Here is a 19098-nt window from a genome sequence, read left to right as displayed (position 1 = left end):
CCATAAGGGACATATGGTAAAATGATCCTGCAATATCGTGTTTAGACTGATTGGTTTCCTCACTTTCAGCAGCAGCTTGGTCTGTTTTTTTTAAAAGGCTTGTTTCATTTTCTTTTGTTCATAAACATCCTCATTATCTCGGAGAGGTTTATGTTCCAAACTTTGCTCTTGCTCTGCTGAACAGGACCCAGTCCTCCCACTGGAGCACCGGCTCTCATCTTCAGAATCTGAAGCTTGACAGCTGTCAGCACAAATGGCAGACCCGCCAGAAGAGAGCAAAACAAAACAAGCCAAAAAACCTCCAATGGGCTGTCAGGCTGCATTGCTGGGGAAAACTCCAGGAGAGTTTCCTTTTCACCAAAGATGAACCATTAAAAAAATCCTTATGATGATTTTTTCTGCATGAGGAAAATAAAGGATTCAGCAGCGTTCAGTACTGGTCTATAACCGATTAGACTAGTTAAGTGCACATCCATGCTCTAAAATTCTTTGCACAGAAGGTACTTTATCCACACACATACTGACAATGAGAATGGCCTTTCTTTTGGATAGAACCAAATTTAAGTCTCTAGGAGAGAGCATACAGGGTCTCCTCTAGGATGGATCTCACTGAACTGAACACAAAGCTGAACACAGCGGGGAATTAAGAAATAGCAAACCATCAGTCATGTTGATGTAAAAATACACCTCAAAGGGAGCCTCAGTCTCTCCTCCAGGTGGGAACTCAGGAGCCTTGGGTTTCTTGTTCCACCTCTGATGCCAACTTGCTGTGTGACTTTAGATGAGTCACTAAGGGCCAGAGCTTTAAAGATATTTCAGTGCCTAGAGGAATTTTCAAAAGCACCTGGGCACCTAACCCTCACTGACATTGATTGGTATCAGGCACCTACATGCTTTTGAAAATCCCACTAGCTGCCTAAAAACCAGATTTAAAAAAACAGATTTAAAAAAAACAGATTTTAAAAATCTGGCCCCAAATCTCTATGCTGCCATTTCTTCACTTGTTAAGTGGGAACAGTACTTCCCTACTCTATAGGATGGGGTTTTTGGCTTTGTGTTAACATTCTGTGAAGCACTTTAAGATCATCAGATGAAGAATACTGCCAAGTCTCTGTTGCAGTTACCTTCCTGCTGTCCAAGGACTGGACGTCACTCCCCACTGAAGCTCATCCGGGAGCTCTTCCAATGACAAGGCTTGCTATTGAGCAACACAAGATATCTGGCCGCTTTGTTTTAAAGGGCTTCTGTCCCTGCAGTTCTTCTTCCTCTGGTTTGCTTTCACATGAACAAGCATCCTAAATGTGTGGGAAAATATGACCTTCACTCATTTGTAGAGCAGTGTCTATCTGGCAGGAGATCGTTACATAGAAGTTAGAGCGGAAAAATCTTCTTAGAAGAGTGTTAAAAAGAGTGTTTGCGACCAGGGGCTGCTAACAGGGAGTTTTGGAAGGGGAGTGGGAAGGGGCGAGGGTCCCTTGCCGGTTCTATCTGTTTTCCCTTTATTCCCCTTAAAACTTTAAACTTCTTGCTTATACAACCCTTTCAGCGGACAGGGGGCTGCAGACGGGAGTTTGACAGAGGGAGGCTTACGATGGTTAGGAAGACCCGCAACACCTGTGCCAGCACTGCTTCTGTCTCCTCCACCTGCGCCTGTAGCCAGACAGAGCGCCTGAGCATGGATGCTTCTACCCAGATCCTGGTGTGGTTTTGCAGAGACTGTAACTTGCAATTTCCACTTACTGATATCCAGGCTGGGGGGACCATCCAATGTGAAAGGTGCCTGCTGGTGGAATCTCTCAGGCAGCAGGTGGGAGAGCTACAGGAGGAGGTGGCTAGGTTGAGAAGCATCCGAATCCACGAGCAATTCCTGGACAGTGTCCATGTGGAGACAGCTGAGGTAGCTGTCCCAGGACACAGGACTGCTGATACACCACTGGTGGAGGAGGAGATGGCTCAGGGTGGACACTGGCAGCTGGTTACTTCTGGCAGCAGGCAGTGCTCCACCCCTGCTCCGAACCCTCCCGCTGTGGTAATAGGTAAACGTTATGCTCTTCTTGATACAGGAAAGGCATCACCCCCTACAGTAAAGGAGGAGAAGCCTCGTACCCCTAAGGCTGGGAGGTCTGCTGCCACCACTGCGAATAGGAAACGTAGGGTAGTGGTGGTTGGAGACTCTCTGCTGAGGGGGACGGAGGCGCCCATCTGTCGCCCTGACATTTCATCTCGGGAGGTATGCTGCCTGCCGGGAGCCCGTATCCGAGACGTTACGGAGGCATTGTCGAGGATTATCCAGCCCTCTGACTACTACCCCATGCTACTCATCCATGTGGGCACAAATGATACTGCGCGGTGTGACACTGAGCGGATCAAGAGTGACTACAGGGCTCTGGGAGTACGGGTGAAGGAGTTTGGAGCGCAGGTGGTATTCTCTTCAATTCTTCCTGTCAAAGGTAGGGGCCCGGGCAGAGACAGATGTATCATGGAGGTGAATGCCTGGCTGCGAAGATGGTGTCGCCAGGAGGGCTTTGGCTTCCTAGACCACGGGATGCTATTTGAGGAAGGACTGCTAGGCAGAGATGGTGTTCACCTTTCGAGGAGAGGAAAGACCCTATTTGGACACAGACTGGCTAACCTAGTGAGGAGGGCTTTAAACTAGGTTCGACGGGGACAGGTGAGCAAAGCCCGCAGGTAAGTGGGGAACATGGAGACCTGGGAGATGGGTCGGAGACGAGAGGGAGTGTGGGATATATTGGCAGAGAGAAAGGAGGGTCAGGACAAAACCGGGAGGAAAGATCAAACCAGTATCTTAGATGCCTATATACAAATGCGAGAAGTATGGGTAATAAGCAGGAAGAACTGGAAGTGCTAATAAATAAATACAACTATGACATTGTTGGCATCACTGAAACTTGGTGGGATAATACACATGATTGGAATGTTGGTGTGGATGGGTACAGCTTGCTCAGGAAGGATAGACAGGGGAAAAAGGGAGGAGGTGTTGCCTTATATATTAAAAATGTACACACTTGGACTGAGGTAGAGATAGACATAGGAGACGGAAGAGTTGAGAGTCTCTGGGTTAGGCTAAAAGGGGCAAAAAACAAGGGTGATGTCATGCTAGGAGTCTACTACAGGCCACCTAACCAGGTGGAAGAGGTGGATGAGGCTTTTTTTAAACAACTAACAAAATCAACCAAAGCCCAAGATTTGGTGGTGATGGGGGACTTCAACTATCCGGATATATGTTGGGAAAATAACACAGCGGGGCACAGACTATCCAACAAATTCTTGGACTGCATTGCAGACAACTTTTTATTTCAGAAGGTTGAAAAAGCTACTAGGGGTGAAGCTGTTCTAGACTTGATTTTAACAAATAGGGAGGAACTCGTTGAGAATTTGAAAGTAGAAGGCAGCTTGGGTGAAAGTGATCATGAAATCATAGAGTTTGCAATTCTACGGAAGGGTAGAAGGGAGAACAGCAAAATAGAGACAATGGATTTCAGGAAGGCGGATTTTGGTAAGCTCAGAGAGCTGATAGGTAAGGTCCCATGGGAATCAAGACTGAGGGGAAAAACAACTGAGGAGAGTTGGCAGTTTTTCAAAGGGACGCTATTAAGGGCCCAAAAGCAAGCTATTCCGCTGGTTAGGAAAGATAGAAAATGTGGCAAAAGACCACCTTGGCTTAACCACGAGATCTTGCATGATCTAAAAAATAAAAAGGAGTCATATAAAAAATGGAAACTAGGACAGATTACAAAGGATGAATATAGGCAAACAACACAGGAATGCAGGGGCAAGATTAGAAAGGCAAAGGCACAAAATGAGCTCAAACTAGCTAAGGGAATAAAGGGGAACAAGAAGACTTTTTATCAATACATTAGAAGCAAGAGGAAGACCAAAGACAGGGTAGGCCCACTGCTTAGTGAAGAGGGAGAAACAGTAACAGGAAACTTGGAAATGGCAGAGATGCTTAATGACTTCTTTGTTTCGGTCTTCACCGAGAAGTCTGAAGGAATGCCTAACCTAGTGAATGCTAATGGGAAGGGGGTAGGTTTAGCAGATAAAATAAAAAAAGAACAAGTTAAAAATCACTTAGAAAAGTTAGATGCCTGCAAGTCACCAGGGCCTGATGAAATGCATCCTAGAATACTCAAGGAGCTAATTAGCTAACTCTAGCTATTATCTTTGGAAAATCATGGGAGACGGGAGAGATTCCAGAAGACTGGAAAAGGGCAAATATAGTGCCCATCTATAAAAAGGGAAATAAAAACAACCCAGGAAACTACAGACCAGTTAGTTTAACTTCTGTGCCAGGGAAGATAATGGAGCAAGTAATTAAGGAAATCATCTGCAAACACTTGGAAGGTGGTAAGGTGATAGGGAACAGCCAGCATGGATTTGTAAAGAACAAATCATGTCAAACCAATCTGATAGCTTTCTTCGATAGGATAACAAGTCTTGTGGATAAGGGAGAAGCTGTGGATGTGGTATACCTAGACTTTAGTAAGGCATTTGATACGGTCTCGCATGATATTCTTATCGACAAACTAGGCAAATACAATTTAGATGGGGCTACCATAAGGTGGGTGCATAACTGGCTGGATAACCGTACTCAGAGAGTTGTTATTAATGGTTCCCAATCCTGCTGGAAAGGCATAACGAGTGGGGTTCCGCAGGGGTCTGTTTTGGGACCGCCTCTGTTCAATATCTTCATTAACGACTTAGATATTGGTATAGAAAGTACGCTTATTAAGTTTGCGGATGATACCAAACTGGGAGGGATTGCAACTGCTTTGGAGGACAGGGTCATAATTCAAAATGATCTGGACAAATTGGAGAAATGGTCTGAGTTAAACAGGATGAAGTTTAACAAAGACAAATGCAAAGTGCTCCACTTAGGAAGAAAAAATCAGTTACACACTTACAGAATGGGAAGAGACTGTCTAGGAAGGAGTACGGCAGAAAGGGATCTAGGGGTTATAGTGGACCACAAGCTAAATATGAATCAACAGTGTGATGCTGTTGCAAAAAAAGCAAACGTGATTCTGGGATGTATTAACAGGTGTGTTGTGAGCAAGACACGAGAAGTCATTCTTCCGCTCTACTCTGCTCTGGTTAGGCCTCAGCTGGAGTATTGTGTCCAGTTCTGGGCACCACATTTCAAGAAAGATGTGGAGAAATTGGAAAGGGTCCAGAGAAGAGCAACAAGAATGATTAAAGGTCTTGAGAACATGACCTATGAAGGAAGGCTGAAAGAATTGGGTTTGTTTAGTTTGGAAAAGAGAAGACTGAGAGGGGACATGATAGCAGTTTTCAGGTATCTAAAAGGGTGTCATAAGGAGGAGGGAGAAAACTTGTTCACCTTAGCCTCTGAGGATAGAACAAGAAGCAATGGGCTTAAACTGCAGCAAGGGAGGTCTAGGTTGGACATTAGGAAAAAGTTCCTAACTGTCAGGGTGGTTAAACACTGGAATAAATTGCCTAGGGAGGTTGTGGAATCTCCATCTCTGGAGATATTTAAGAGTAGGTTAGATAAATGTCTATCAGGGATGGTCTAGACGGTGTTTGGTCCTGCCGTGCGGGCAGGGGACTGGACTCGATGGCCTCTCGAGGTCCCTTCCAGTCCTAGAATCTATGAATCTATGAAAAAAGGTGTTGCACTCAGCTGATCTTGTACAGAGCAAAAGAACAAAACCATTTAACAACTGAATGGGGTGAAAAGGAAACTGTCAAACATGGCTGAAGTGTTGTAGTGTAGACAGAACTTAACAGTGCACTGAGAATAGCTCATAGGGTTTGTGCTATGATATGCACAGTATAAAAAACATAGATACTAATTACTAAGGGCAGGTCTTCCCTACCTGCCAGATCGGCAGGTAGAGATCGATCTATCGGGGATCGATTTATTGCGTCTCATCTAGACGCGGATAAATCGATCCCTGAACGCGCTCCCCGTCGACTCTGGAACTCCAGCTCGCGAGAGGCGGAAGCGGAGTTGACGGGGGAGTGGCAGCGGTCGACTTGCCGCCGTCCTCATGGCCAGGTAAGTCAACCTAACATACGCCAACTTCAGCTACATGAATAACTTCAGCTACGCTATTCGCGTAGCTGAAGTTGCGTATCTTAGGTCGATCCCCCCGCCTAGTGTAGACCAGGGCTAAGAGCCAGCACGCAGGTCCTCTCAATGGGATTCAAGTAGCTTGAACGAGAATGTTTGTGTTCTCTTTTGCTGAATGTATGCCAATATATTTTAACTGCATGCCAACACTAAAGACTAGTCTTTTAGATATCAAATCATCAGCAAATAAAAATGGAATCTATTATCACTTCATCTGAATATTGGAATGCTATTTTGTAAGAGCTTGCATTTTAGAAAAATGTTTTGGTACCTAAAATGCCAGGAGTTACAACAAAACATTTGTAACACATCTTTTTAAAATGAGATTATAGTAAGTAGGTGCAGGTGCTTTTGTTAACTTTACATCACTCTGGATAATTGTGTGCTAGTTGATCGCTTCTTCCTTCCCAATTCTCTGGACAGAAATCAAACAAAATTTACATATTTCATAACTTGCTATTTTGCAAACCTTCTAACTCTGGAAATTGATATATGGTTCCAATATCACTTCTGCGAGTCTTTTTTAACTGAAATTACATTTAGGTTTTTTTTCTTATCAAACTTAGTTTCCTAAGTCATTATCCCTAATTCTCATTCCCTCTTTGTGCTGTGGAAATAAATGCAACTCTTACCTGTTTGTGGTCTGAGTTATCAAACCTTTAATTACTTCTGTAATATCCAAGGCAAAGACTACTGAATAAAACCTTCAACCCACTTGCAGTTCTAATCACAAGTTTATTAGAAAAATTACAGAGAAGACCCAGGGATTTTGGTTACTGGATATTTAATCAGCATTATGAATACATATATTTAATAGGTGGGATAGGAATTCCTACTTTAGATTAAATTTTATGAGTTCGTTCCTTTGTCACAGTTAGAAATTTGCAAAGCTCAAATGAGCATGCAAATTGTATCTGAAATTTAAAATGCTTTAAAATTATCATGAAGGCTTGTCTGTTCATTTCCTAGGTGGAAATTTACCCTTCTGGGTGCATTCAGTAAGTGCATCGTATCCTCTGTTTTCTAGGTCATTTAAATGGCTCTCTATGGGCACCTTGGTGCGGTTGAACACTTTGTACGTTTCAGCGCTAATTACACAGACCACAGTATTTTGCATATATAGATCGCCAAATCCTGTTCTTACTAGAAGCAATGGGAGTTTTGCTATTGATTTCAGTAAGACCAGGATTTGTTCCAGACCATCTTTCTACCAGTACCTTGTCACAGTCCTAGTTAAGTTCCTCTTGCTCACCAGGCCGCTGTGTTTGGAACCACATGCTGGGGTGCTTTTAAGCTCCCCTGTGTCTGGGTAGGTTCCAGGCACTGTCTCCTTCTAAGCTCACTCCCCAGGTGTAGGCTGTATCTGGTGTTCCTCAGAAATGGGACCTCAGAGTCCAACTGCCCTAGGCCACAAGAAGGGTGCTGAATCCCCCAGCAGCTTTAAGCACACCTTCCCTGGAGCTCCACCCTAGCAGGTATTCTGGTTTGTAGTGGATCCCTTTGTGGACACATAATAGTTGTAGCCAGTAAGACATAGACTTTGCAGCAGGGGTGGCTCTATGGTTTTTGCCACCCCAAGCACGGCAGTCAGGCGGCTTTCAGGCGGCACGCCTGCGGGCGGTCCGCTGGCCACGTGGATTCAGCGGCATGCCTGCGGGAGGTCCGCTGGTGCTGTGTCTTCAGCGTCCCCGCCGCCGAATTACCGCCAAAGCCGCGGGACCAGTGGACCTCTGGCAGGCATGCCGCCGAAGTACGCCTGACGGCCACCCTCACAGCAACCAGCAGTCCGCCGCCCGCAGCTTGCCGCCCCAGGCACGCGCTTGCTGCGCTGGTGCCTGGAGCCGCCCCTGCTTTGCAGAGGGATTTTTCAGTCAATCATAGACTCATAGAATATCAGGGTTGAAAGGGACCTCAGGAGGTATCTAGTCCAACCCCCTGCTCAAAGCAGGACCAATCCCCAACTAAATCCCCAAATGGCCCCCTCAAGGATTGAACTCACAACCCTGCGTTTAGCAGGCCAATGCTCAAACCACTGAGCTATCGCCCCCACCCCATCCCATCATTCTTTACTTTTAAACCACCCAAGAGATATACAGATGTCCATATATGATTCCCTGCCTCAGTTTCCTCACCACTCTTGAGCAGTCCTTGGGAACTCGGTCAGTGTCCTTTCACAATTCCAGGTCCCCTGTCTTGGACTTCAGTCTTCTCTTCTTGTTATGGTTGGTGAGAGGGTGCTGCTCCGAGCAGATCTGGTCCTTTGATTTCTTCCAGTCCCATGATTTATGTGCAGATTTGGTGTTCATGAATGTAAGTAGCTAATAGCACTGAATAGTGACAGGCATAGCATGGGCTTTGTCTAGTTACCTACTTAGCTGTTTATACCATAGTCATAGAATCATAGAATATCAGGGTTGGAAGGGACCTCAGGAAATCATCTAGTCCAACCTCCTGCTCAAAGCAGGACCAACACCAACTAAATCATCTCAGCCAAGGCTTTGTCAAGCCGGGCCTTAAAAACCTCTAAGGATGGAGATTCCACCACCTCCCTAGGGAACCCATTCCAGTGCTTCACCACCCTCCTAGTGAAACAGTGTTTCCTAATATTCAACCTAGATCTCCCCCACTGCAACTTGAGACCATTGCTTCTTGTTCTGTCATCTGCCACCACTGAGAACAGCAGAGCTCCATCCTCTTTAGAACCCCCCTTCAGATACTTGAAGGCTGCTATCAAATCCCCCACTTACTCTTCTCTTCTGCAGACTAAATAACCCCAGTTCCGTCAGCCTCTCCTCGTAAGTCAACACGTAGTCACCACAGTAGTAACTGTATTGTTAAATCTATTCACCTAAATGTGGGTTATTGCTGATTATGTACTCTATTATATGACTTTTAAAAACTAACCTTATATTTGTGGATAATATAAGCACTATACCCACATGTACAGAAACTCTTTTCACAACCTGTGTATTATATAATTTTTTTTAATATTAGCTTTAATAAAAATTTTAAATCTGACTTCAAGATCGAGGCAATTTGGAATCAAATGCATTATGAAAGTCATATCGGAGCATACTTGCATGTCGCTTTTGCCCTAACCCCTTTTATATCTCAGCAGTCCTGCACATGCAAGGTGTTGTGCACGCTTCTGTTAACACAGCTTTCTACTGACCTATAGCACTGCCTGCTACTGCACTTTTGGGTTCCCTGACCAACTCAGCCAATGGACCATAATCCTGAAAAACTCCAGCTTTTCCCTGGGCTGCTGAGAAATAAGTGCCATTTATGGTGGTACCATGACAGAGTTGGATAAAAAATAGTGCAAATCAAGGATTTTTTTTCCATTCAGTGTCTGAATCGAAAAATCATTTTAAAATTTAAAAAAATCTAAATGAAATTTTTTTGAATCTTCTGGCAAAAGTTTTTTAAAAAGTGTTTTGGGTCAAACAAATGTTTCATTTGTCTTGAAACGAAATGTTTAGTTTTTCAGGTTTTTTAACTAATTTTTTTCTTATATAATTTTTAGTAAAATTCAGAACAAACAGGCTTTTAAAATCGAATGTGTCAAAACAAAATGTTTTCATTCCCCCCTCCCCCCCCATTATTTTGGACTGAAGCAATTCAATACATTCTGTGCACATTTAAAAAACATTTGGGTCAACTTGAATCTGCATTTTTCAGTGGGGGGAAAAAGTCTCGGCCAAGAAATTTTACCCACTCCTAGTCAGATTTCCACTGCGGGCTTGGGTGAAACCACCACCAAACTCATGTTCACTTGTTACCTTAGGCAGGATTTGAACTCACATCTTCACAAGATGGAGGAAGAGTTCTGTGTAGTTCGAAAACTTCTCTCTCACCAACAGAAGTTGGTCCAATAAACGATATTATCTCACCCACCTTGTCTCTCTAATATCTTCACAAGTGAAATGTCCACTGTTATATCAATGACCCACCCTGCCACTCAGCCTCTTACAAGTGAGGTTTTAAAATTTTTCATATTTCAGCAGTCATAAAACACCTAAAAGGCAAATTGTAGAGCCTTCAATAATTTTACTGCTCATTTTATTCACAAGCTTTTCTATTAAAGGTCAAGCACATGATGAGACTTCAGAAAGTGATCTTTAAATGCACCTCTTACCACTCTAGGGCCTTTGATTCACACACATAAATAACAAGATCAAATACTAGAAAAATGCAGTTATCTTAAACTTAAAATGGAGGAAGAATAACGCAAAGGTTAAATTGGCTGCAGTCGCAGAGTTAGTGTATTGTCATTCACAGGGAAAGATAAATTCCTTCTTGGGGAAAGTCAGATGCTACAGTGATTTGAAACTTGACTTCCTGCTGTTTCTGAAAAGCAGCAATTAGAATAGAAAATACTTAAACCAGCATTTCCCCTTTGAGCCAGTCCAAGTGGTTAGATTTTCAGTTACAGAGAGAACTATATTTCCATTTCATGTATCCTTTGATTATGGCAGCACCGTACAGAGCTTTCTTCCGTATTGCTAAGATCTACTTGCATTATCCAGTTATCTGTGTCAGCTGCTTAAAATAAGCGCTAAGTCAGTCAGTATGAAAACACTCAAAAGCTTGTGTCTTCCGTTTATTCTTTGTTATTACTTTTTGAATGGTAGTGGACTGTACAGCCAAATTATCAAAAGTGTGTGTTAATATACATATGTGTGCATATAAATATAAAACTCTATATCTGTCTGTGCATATATACATACGCAGGTGATTTACCTATATTTAAAACATCTTCTGCTCTGATATATTTTTTTTTTTACTCTTTTTTTTTTTTTAAACAAATTCCATTTTTCTTTTGCTTCCTGGGTATGTCTACACTACCAGAAAAGACCCACAGCAATGAGTCTCAGAGCCCATGTCAACTGACTTGGGCTTGGGCTATGGAGCTAAAAATAGCAGTGTAGACATTTGGGCTCAAGCCAGAGCCTGGCCTCTGAAAACTGGGGAGGGGATCGGTCTCGGAGCCTGGGCTCCAGCCTAAACCCAAACATCTACACTGCTGTTTTTAGCCCCATAGAATGAGCCTGAGTCTGTTGACCCAGGCTCTGAGACTTGCTGCTGCGGGTCTTTTTTGCAGCGTAAACAGATACCCAATGTAACATTTAGGCAGGAAGACATTAATTGCCCAAAGAGGCTGAACCACCATTTCTTGGCCCTCCCTTCATGTCTGGTGATCATCAGGCTGTGGCATTGTGCAAGCTTCCCCTCCCCAGAGCTACCAGGGCATCTGCATGCCCCCTGCTGAAGCTGTCAGACTTGAAGATGGATGGGATGCTTGCCCTTTTTCTGCCTATCCTGAATCTTTCCTCCTTTTCCAATAGCTGTCAGTCTTCTGTTTGAGAGTGATCTTTATCTGCGGGTGATGACATTTCCCCCTGTACATTGATTTTCACACCGCTGTGTTTCTTTGCGTTGTTAAAAAGCAGACGTAATCCCATGAGGGATGAGTGGGTAGTGAGCAATGCAGGGTGGTCCTTTGCCTTTCTTTTGAACTTCCTAATTTGAGCTGCATTTTTATTTAAAAAAAACAACAACCCAGGCTGCCTAGAGCACACAGTATATATGGCCCCCACAGAAAACTCCCTGCCAGCTGTCTCCTCTTAGGAGTGAATGGGGTTCCAGCTCAGGTTCTCCTTCTGAGCTGATCTTTGGCAATTGAGTGAGAGGTCTCACATCGCAGGCCATTTAAATGTGCTGCTCAGTTTGTCAGCTTCTCCTCTACTTGCCAACTATAGAGAAGATGTTATGGACAAAGTGTGGACAAGTGACATGATGGAATGCACCAGCGGAAGGATTTGCAACTCTAATTCCTAATGCAATATGAAAGAAGTGTCTGGGAAATAGATTAGTTTAAAATGCTTCATGCCTTTATGAGAGCGTTGACTTCACAGTACTGTATTTACCGGCATATACTCCACCTTGCATTGGCTGAAGCCCATGCCAACTAGGTGTAACAGGCTATCGTGAACTCCCCAAACTTTATTTTCTGTATTAACAATTTTGTAAGTAACTAAAGGTTTTGACAGTAAGTTAATTTTTCTAGATGCAATTAAATGGGGAGTGACTCTTGGAAGGCAACATGATCATCTGGAGTTAGAGAGGCTAATCTTGCTTTTGAGCAGTAGGTTTGTCTTTTTGTTCAGTCACCAACTTCCAGGAAAAACAGCCAGACAGACTGTAACTTGATTCACTAAAAATTCACTAAGCCTTGATTCACTGGGCTTAGTTTATTTACCTCTCTCTACTTTTATTCGTTCAACTCTGGAATCAGCTTCATATTCCGAAAAGTAGGCTGCAGTACAGATGAACTCTGCAGAATCCGGTGGTGTATTTTGGTATGAGGCTGAAAATGACTTACTGTAGCTATGTGGTAGTGAAAGATGGGGAAAACAATGTTGCCCAGCTGGTGAGATCGGTCAGGTTCACAGAGCAAAATGAGCATGGCTGCATGCAAAACTACTCTCATTTGCACAACTTGCATCCTTTTAAATGAAGTTCTGTAGCTATTGTTTCGTGCAGCTGGGAGAAGAATAGGGGGAACTAACTTAAAAACACATGCAACCAACCAACCAATGATACTCCAAAGAACTTCTTGATTCTAAAGTAGAGGTGTGCAGGAAATGGAATTTGGATCTATTGAAAATTTTATCATTTCACATTTTTGGTTCTGATTGGGAATAAAAAGCAGAAATTGCAAAATTTTCCACAAAACTCAAATGTATTAAAAAAAACCAAACAAACAAACAAACAAAAAAACCCCCAAGTCCAGAATGGAATTTTTCAAAAAATTCGGGGGAAGTCAGCCAGCCCATGTGCCAGCCAGCCTGAGGATCGGGAGGGCAGCTTGGAGAACTAGGGAGCTAGGCCGTTGCATCCCAGGGTGCTGGGCAGCCCGGGAAGCTGTGCAGCCTGATGATCACCAGGCAGGCTGGCCAGCTAGTCTGTCTGATTGCTATCGACAATTCCAACAGAATTAAACACGTTCCCATGGAATGTTTCAGTTCCATTGACTCAGCATTTTCCAACAGAAAACTTTCAACCAGCTCTAGTCTAAAAAAATAACTCTTGTCTTCTGCATCAGATGATCTGGATTTCTCACATTTGCGTTCTGTTGCTGGCTAAGGTGGGGGGGGCGAGGGGAGAGAGAATTGCCAGTTCTTTCCTAGCTGTATCCAGCAAGAGACCCTAGCATATGATTTCACCTGTCTGCTTCTGCGCCAAGCATCCTCTGTCCTTGCAGGTGAAGAGACAGATTCCCTATTCAATGAAATATACAGAATAAGAGCTTGGGTAACTTGACTCCCCATCTGGATGTAAAAACTATTTTACTTGTGTATTTTAGGATTTTGCATAACCTCCGTCACTGTAGTATCTGAGTCCTTAATGGTTTCACCCATAGAACTTGATTGATATTCCACACTGAGCATTACAGGAAACCTTGGTAGATAGATTCTCCTCCTGTTTAAATTTTTGAATGAGAAATGGAGCTGCAGTGCCCACCATTGCAGGGAAGGCTCTTTGGGCCAGACAGAGTGAGACTCTCATCCATTACGATTTTTACCCACTGCTGCATGTTGGCTCTTGGTGCACCTTTGTCAATAGCACCTACCTACTTTCTGACATCACAAACCTTCACTGCTAATGCTACCTCTGACACTATATGGAGGCATGAGATACCCCAGATCCATGGCTATGAAATAAATTAATCCATTTTCCCAAGGTACTCTTGTTTGCTTGAGGTAGCGCAGTGCAGATTAACCTTCCAAATACACATGGTTCAAAGTATTGTCACAAATCTGTGGCCACTTAAGACTTGAAAGCTGTCACTCTGCTGCACACCATGAACATCTGGAATTTCAGGGGGAAAGTTGGCCTAGAACTCAGATTTGCTTGCTTCCAAAGCACAGGCCCCTGGCACTTCAGCTAATGGAGAATCTCCTTTCACTGTTAGCAGAACAGGGATTATGACATATAGTTGAGCAGTTTTCTCCCTCCAGTAGAAGGCAATTGTGAACGTTACTGATTCAGAGGTTCAGTATAAAGAATGTTAGTCTCTACCTGAATTCAAAGCACATCCATTACTGCATGAAAAATATAGTTAAGTATGTATACATGTGAGATTTCCTATATACGTGATGTAGGTCAAATTTGGAGGCAGATATCTAGTAGTTACAGAAGGACACTGGAAGTGAAGGCTCCTGGATTCTAGTACCAAATTTCCCAATGACTTAATGGTCTTGGGCAAGTGGTTTAACTTCTCTATGCCTCAGTTTTATGCCCTATAACAGTTGTGCGCAAATGGGCATTTACCAATAAATGGACTGAATTCTTCATATCTTGGCCTCCCACCTGCTAATGTAGGATTGATTTCTGCATTACAGTGACACGTCCCACTCCTGTGTGAGCTTCAAATGTCAAAGCAGTGGGGTTTCTACCACTTCTCTCAGAGATTATTCTCAATCAAATAGACTTTGCCACTAATATTTTTTTCCTGGCATCCAGTCACAGTGCCTCTGGATTTTAAGAGCTGGAGGAAAATGGCTATTTCTCTGCACACATATGAAAAAGATTGATGTGGGGGGAGTAGCAGTGGGGTTTGTTCATGTTTTATATTATCTTTCTCTTTCCCCCCCAGTGACTGACGTTTCCCCTTCATATTGCAGTCCTGTCAGGGAGGGTAGATTTCTGAAGACCAAGACCCTGGTAATTAGAACACAAACACAGAACAACCAAAAAGGGAGTTGTTTAAATCGTTCTTACGGAGATTCTCTCAAGGATATTTATTTATTGTCAAGTGTAGTAATTATATAATGCTCTATAATTAAAGGATTTCTAAATCAACAAACCACTTTCTTAATTTTCTGCTTTAACTACTCAAAGGGCTTTCAAAATCCATGAAAGAGGCTGACAAAGCAGAGGGGGATTGAAAGGAGTTGATAAAGGCAAAGCCTAACATTTCAACACCCGCAAATGTTTCAGAGCACTAAGGGGGCCCAGTCCTACACTCAGGAAGCTGAATGCATTGGGAACTCCAGAGTAGCTGTCTCAAACCAAAGGAATATGTTACCGTGGGAGAAGATTGGAACCAAAGAGCAAGATTCTCAGCTGGAGTAAGTTGGCATAGCTCTACTGAGTGCAGTGGAACGATGTTGATTTACACCTGTTGAGAATATGGCCCAAGACTTTAAATGGAAGCTGGGGAAGGAGTAGATGAGCACAGGGGGACGGAGTAGAATAGAATCATAGAATATTAGGGTTGGAAGAGACTTCAGGAGGTCATCTAGTCCAACCCCCTGCTCAAAGCAGGACCAACCCCAACTAAATCATCCCAGCCAGGGCTTTGTCAAGCCGGGCCTTGAAAACCTCTAAGGATGGAGATTCCACCACCTCCCTAGGTAACCCATTCCAGTGCTTCACCACCCTCCTAGTGAAATAGTGTTTCCCAATATCCAACCTAGACCTCCCACACTGCAACTTGAGACCATTGCTCCTTGTTCTATCATCTGCCACCTCTGAGCACAGTCTAGCTCCATGGGCTGTGGAAGGAGAAATAGCAGAAGAGGAAAGTATATCCCTAATAAAGGCAAACTCCTTTTTACCAAAAGTCACTTCAAACTTGGTTGAACATCCTTTGGCACTGCCTATTTGTTTTGCTGATCCGCAGGAGAAAATTTAAGGCTTTATATGCCACCTGTCTTAATTTTAGGGCCAGCCTACACAGTAGGGTAGTGCGCTGTACGGGGTCTGACTTCTAAAGCACACTAACGTTGTGTATTAATTGGTCCATATAGACCCTGCTGGTGCCCTTTAACATAGTGTTGTTCGAAAAAGTACTTCGTTAAAGCACAGTAGGGAACCTATAGTGCCCACCAGCCGGGTCTACACAGATCAATTAATACACAACATGTTAGTGCACTTTAGAAATCACACCTCTGTAGAGCACATGTCCCCCACTGTGTAGACAGTTCCTGAATTCGCCTTGGTATTTCTTTCAGCATCAGTTGACTGTTTTTCCTTCTGTATTCAAGCAACGTCAGTGTGAAGCATTTTCTGGTTCGTAAGTGATTGTAACAGGTGCTTTTTCTCTCTAAAGAGGATGATGCCACCCCTCCTTGAAAACAAGTGGCTTTTCTGATTTGACTTCCTTCTCACTGTTTGCCAAATAATTAATAGAGCCTCACACAGTGAGCAGGTGAAACAATTGCACATTGTACAATACAAACAGAATGGAAACATTACATGTCGGACGTAACTGTCCGTGGCCAAAGGGAGGAAATAGATCTGTACATTTCTACCTGTCTAAATAAGAGATGTGGTTCAGACTTGAAACCCTGGACTAGCAAACTCTGAAATATTGGGGAAGCTCTATCCCCCTTATTCAGTAGTGAGAAATGATATAGCAAAGGGGTGATGCCCCAGTGAGACCGCTACACTTTGGTTCAGATCCTGCAGGCTGCAAAGACATGGATCCCACTGAAGTCAACGGGAGTTTTGTAAGTGTGATAGGTACGGAATCAGCTCTGAGCCCCTTAAGCATCCAGGAGCTTTGCTCCATTGGGCTGTCCAAAATCCAAACGTGTACTGTTTTCTTTAGTGATGGAATTGGGCTCCGTGGCTAATGCTTATCTGCCAGGCATTTCTCTCCTCCTGCCCCTTGAAGGAGAATGCCTAAATCGTGGAGCCTCCTAAATTCCTGAGACTACAGCCGCAGCCAAATAATGGGCAGGTAGGGCAGTTCTTTCCCACATACCATGGGGAGAGAGACTTATCCCAAAGCTCAGGCTCTTAAACTGCTGGCTGGGGTCCAGGATTTAGACTTGAATCAGTGTTTTCTCTTTGTTTGGAGAACTATCATTACGTACTTTGGAAATGCTGAAAATTGATCTACAAGTGAAGTGGACATGCTCTTTGGAATCTGCCATGGGGAAGTGGTCTATCCTTGTAGCCATGTACTAATGTTCAACAGCCCAGCAGCAAAGCTTTTCAGAATAAACAATCTATCTTCAAACAATAGATTCTTAGAAGAAGAATACGACCAATTGTCGCGTTAGCAACGGGGAGTTGTTGTTTTTTGCTTAGTAAAGGCACAGCGAAATACTGAATGTAATTTGTCTGTTACACTACAGTAATTCATCTGTGTTTGGGGAATTGCAACAAATTCTACTACAGCAAAAGAATATTTCCTTGCAAATGAATCCTCTGACTTCTATACTGATTCCTCCCCCATCACTTAGAAGATCCTTCGCTGATACTCAGCTGTCAAGGGACTTTTTTTCTGCATGAGTTTAAAAAAAAAAATCGCCCAAGTGATTTTAAAGAATTAGGAAAGCTAATGACAGACAGATACTGACAATCTGAAGGCTTTAATATTCCCAGCGTGTTGTGTTTGTGCCTTGTGCTGCTTACGTGGTATGTGTGTGTGTGTGTGTGCAAGCAAATCAACTTAGTTGTCGTAGAGCACTCCTATTGACATATGTGCAAGCAATAACATTGTCATGTTGGCTACTGAAATGCTGAGTTGACTCCTTTGCACAAGCCATTATTGCTTCATGCAAGTGACTAAATCTGTTTTTTAAATGGCATCCAGCAGAGCGGGTGTCTGTTGTGAGCATAAAATAGCCCAGGCAACGCCTTGGCAAATAGTCCCTCATCCTTCATCACGCCCCACGGTTATTGCTGCTCCTTGGCATGGTTTTTAAAAGGGTGAGGGAGAAGGAAAGGAAGTGTGCATTGGAATGGAGTGTGGCATTAGGAGCCAGTACCCCCTGAGTTCTAATATTAGCTCCGATATGCATTCCTCCTTGACACTGGGCAAGACCCTATAACCTCCGTGGGCTGGATATTCAAAGGTATTTAGGTGCGTAATACCAGTTGATTTCAATGGGAGTTGAGGACCTAAAAACTTTTTAGAATGTGTCCCAAATTGTGTCTCGCTTTCTAATCTGCAAGTGAGGATAACTCAGTAACGAGCAGACTCATATGCACATGTACTACCACCCTCTAGTAGATGAAATTGGGATTGCAACTGTTCAACTCTCCTCAGCTTTAGACTGCCAGCAGCTAACTTTGGGAACAGGAGAATCTGAGTTCTGCCCTCATGAAGTTCTGAGGAGCCGTGGTGGGCGGCATGAATTCCTGCTGGACACTGGTTTGTTAAAGCACTGGCCTCACGTGGTGGTGTGAGGCTCAGTTACTGTTTGAAACACGGTTTGAAGATGAGTTGCCACCTCCTCCTCCTCTTGCTTGCTCCAGGTTCACACCTGTGTAAGTCTGCGGTATTCAGTTTAGCTTGCAGCAAGGGAGCTTTACGTTAGATATTAGAAAAAGCTTTCTAACTTTAAGGATAGATACGTGCTGGAACAGGTTACCTAGGGAGGTTATGGGATCCCTAACATTTTCGACTTTTAAGAACAGTTAGACAAAATTCTGTCAGAGATGGTCTAGGTGTACTTAATTCTCCCTCAGCACTGCGGAAGGGTGGGGGAGAAGTGAACTAGATGACCTCTTAAGATCTCTCCAGCCCTCTGCTTCTAAAGTTCTAATTAAGTGTCTTCTGATTTTTCACTGGTCTAACTGAGGAGAGAATCAGGGTGTGACTACACCCGGAATGCTATAGTGGCCCAGCGCTTCCATGTAGATACTACCTACGCCAGTGGGAGGGTTTCTCCTGTCAGCATAGGTAATCCACCTCCCCAAGAGGCGATAGCTAAGTTGACAGAAGAATTCTTCCATCAACTGGCACACAGGGTTTTAGGTCAGCTTAACCACATCGCTCAGGGGTGTGGATTTTTCACACCCCTGAACAACATAGCTGTGTCGATCTAATTTTCTAGTGTAGACTAGGGTTACCATATTTAAAAAATAAAAAAAGAGGACACTCCACGGGGCCCTGACCCCGCCCCTTTCCCACCCCGGCCCCGCCCCAACTCCGCCCCTTCCCCAAAGTCCCCGCT

General features: G+C 43.7%; 1 protein-coding gene across 1 annotated transcript in view; it reads left to right on the top strand.

Moving 5' to 3' along the window:
* Window positions 1-19098, top strand: part of LOC112114429 (tetraspanin-15-like) — a 201036-nt gene that overhangs the window by 43033 nt on the left and 138905 nt on the right. The window contains exons 3-4 of the mRNA XM_026657379.2: window positions 13227-13277; window positions 16107-16152. Of these exons, the coding sequence (XP_026513164.2) occupies window positions 13227-13277; window positions 16107-16152 (97 nt within the window). The remainder of the gene's footprint in view (window positions 1-13226; window positions 13278-16106; window positions 16153-19098) is intronic.

This window comes from Terrapene carolina, unplaced genomic scaffold (assembly GCF_002925995.2).
Source record: "Terrapene carolina triunguis isolate 2854851 unplaced genomic scaffold, T_m_triunguis-2.0 Scaffold53, whole genome shotgun sequence".
NCBI classification, from domain to species: Eukaryota; Metazoa; Chordata; order Testudines; family Emydidae; genus Terrapene; species Terrapene triunguis.
This window is presented reverse-complemented; position numbering and strand designations above follow the sequence as displayed.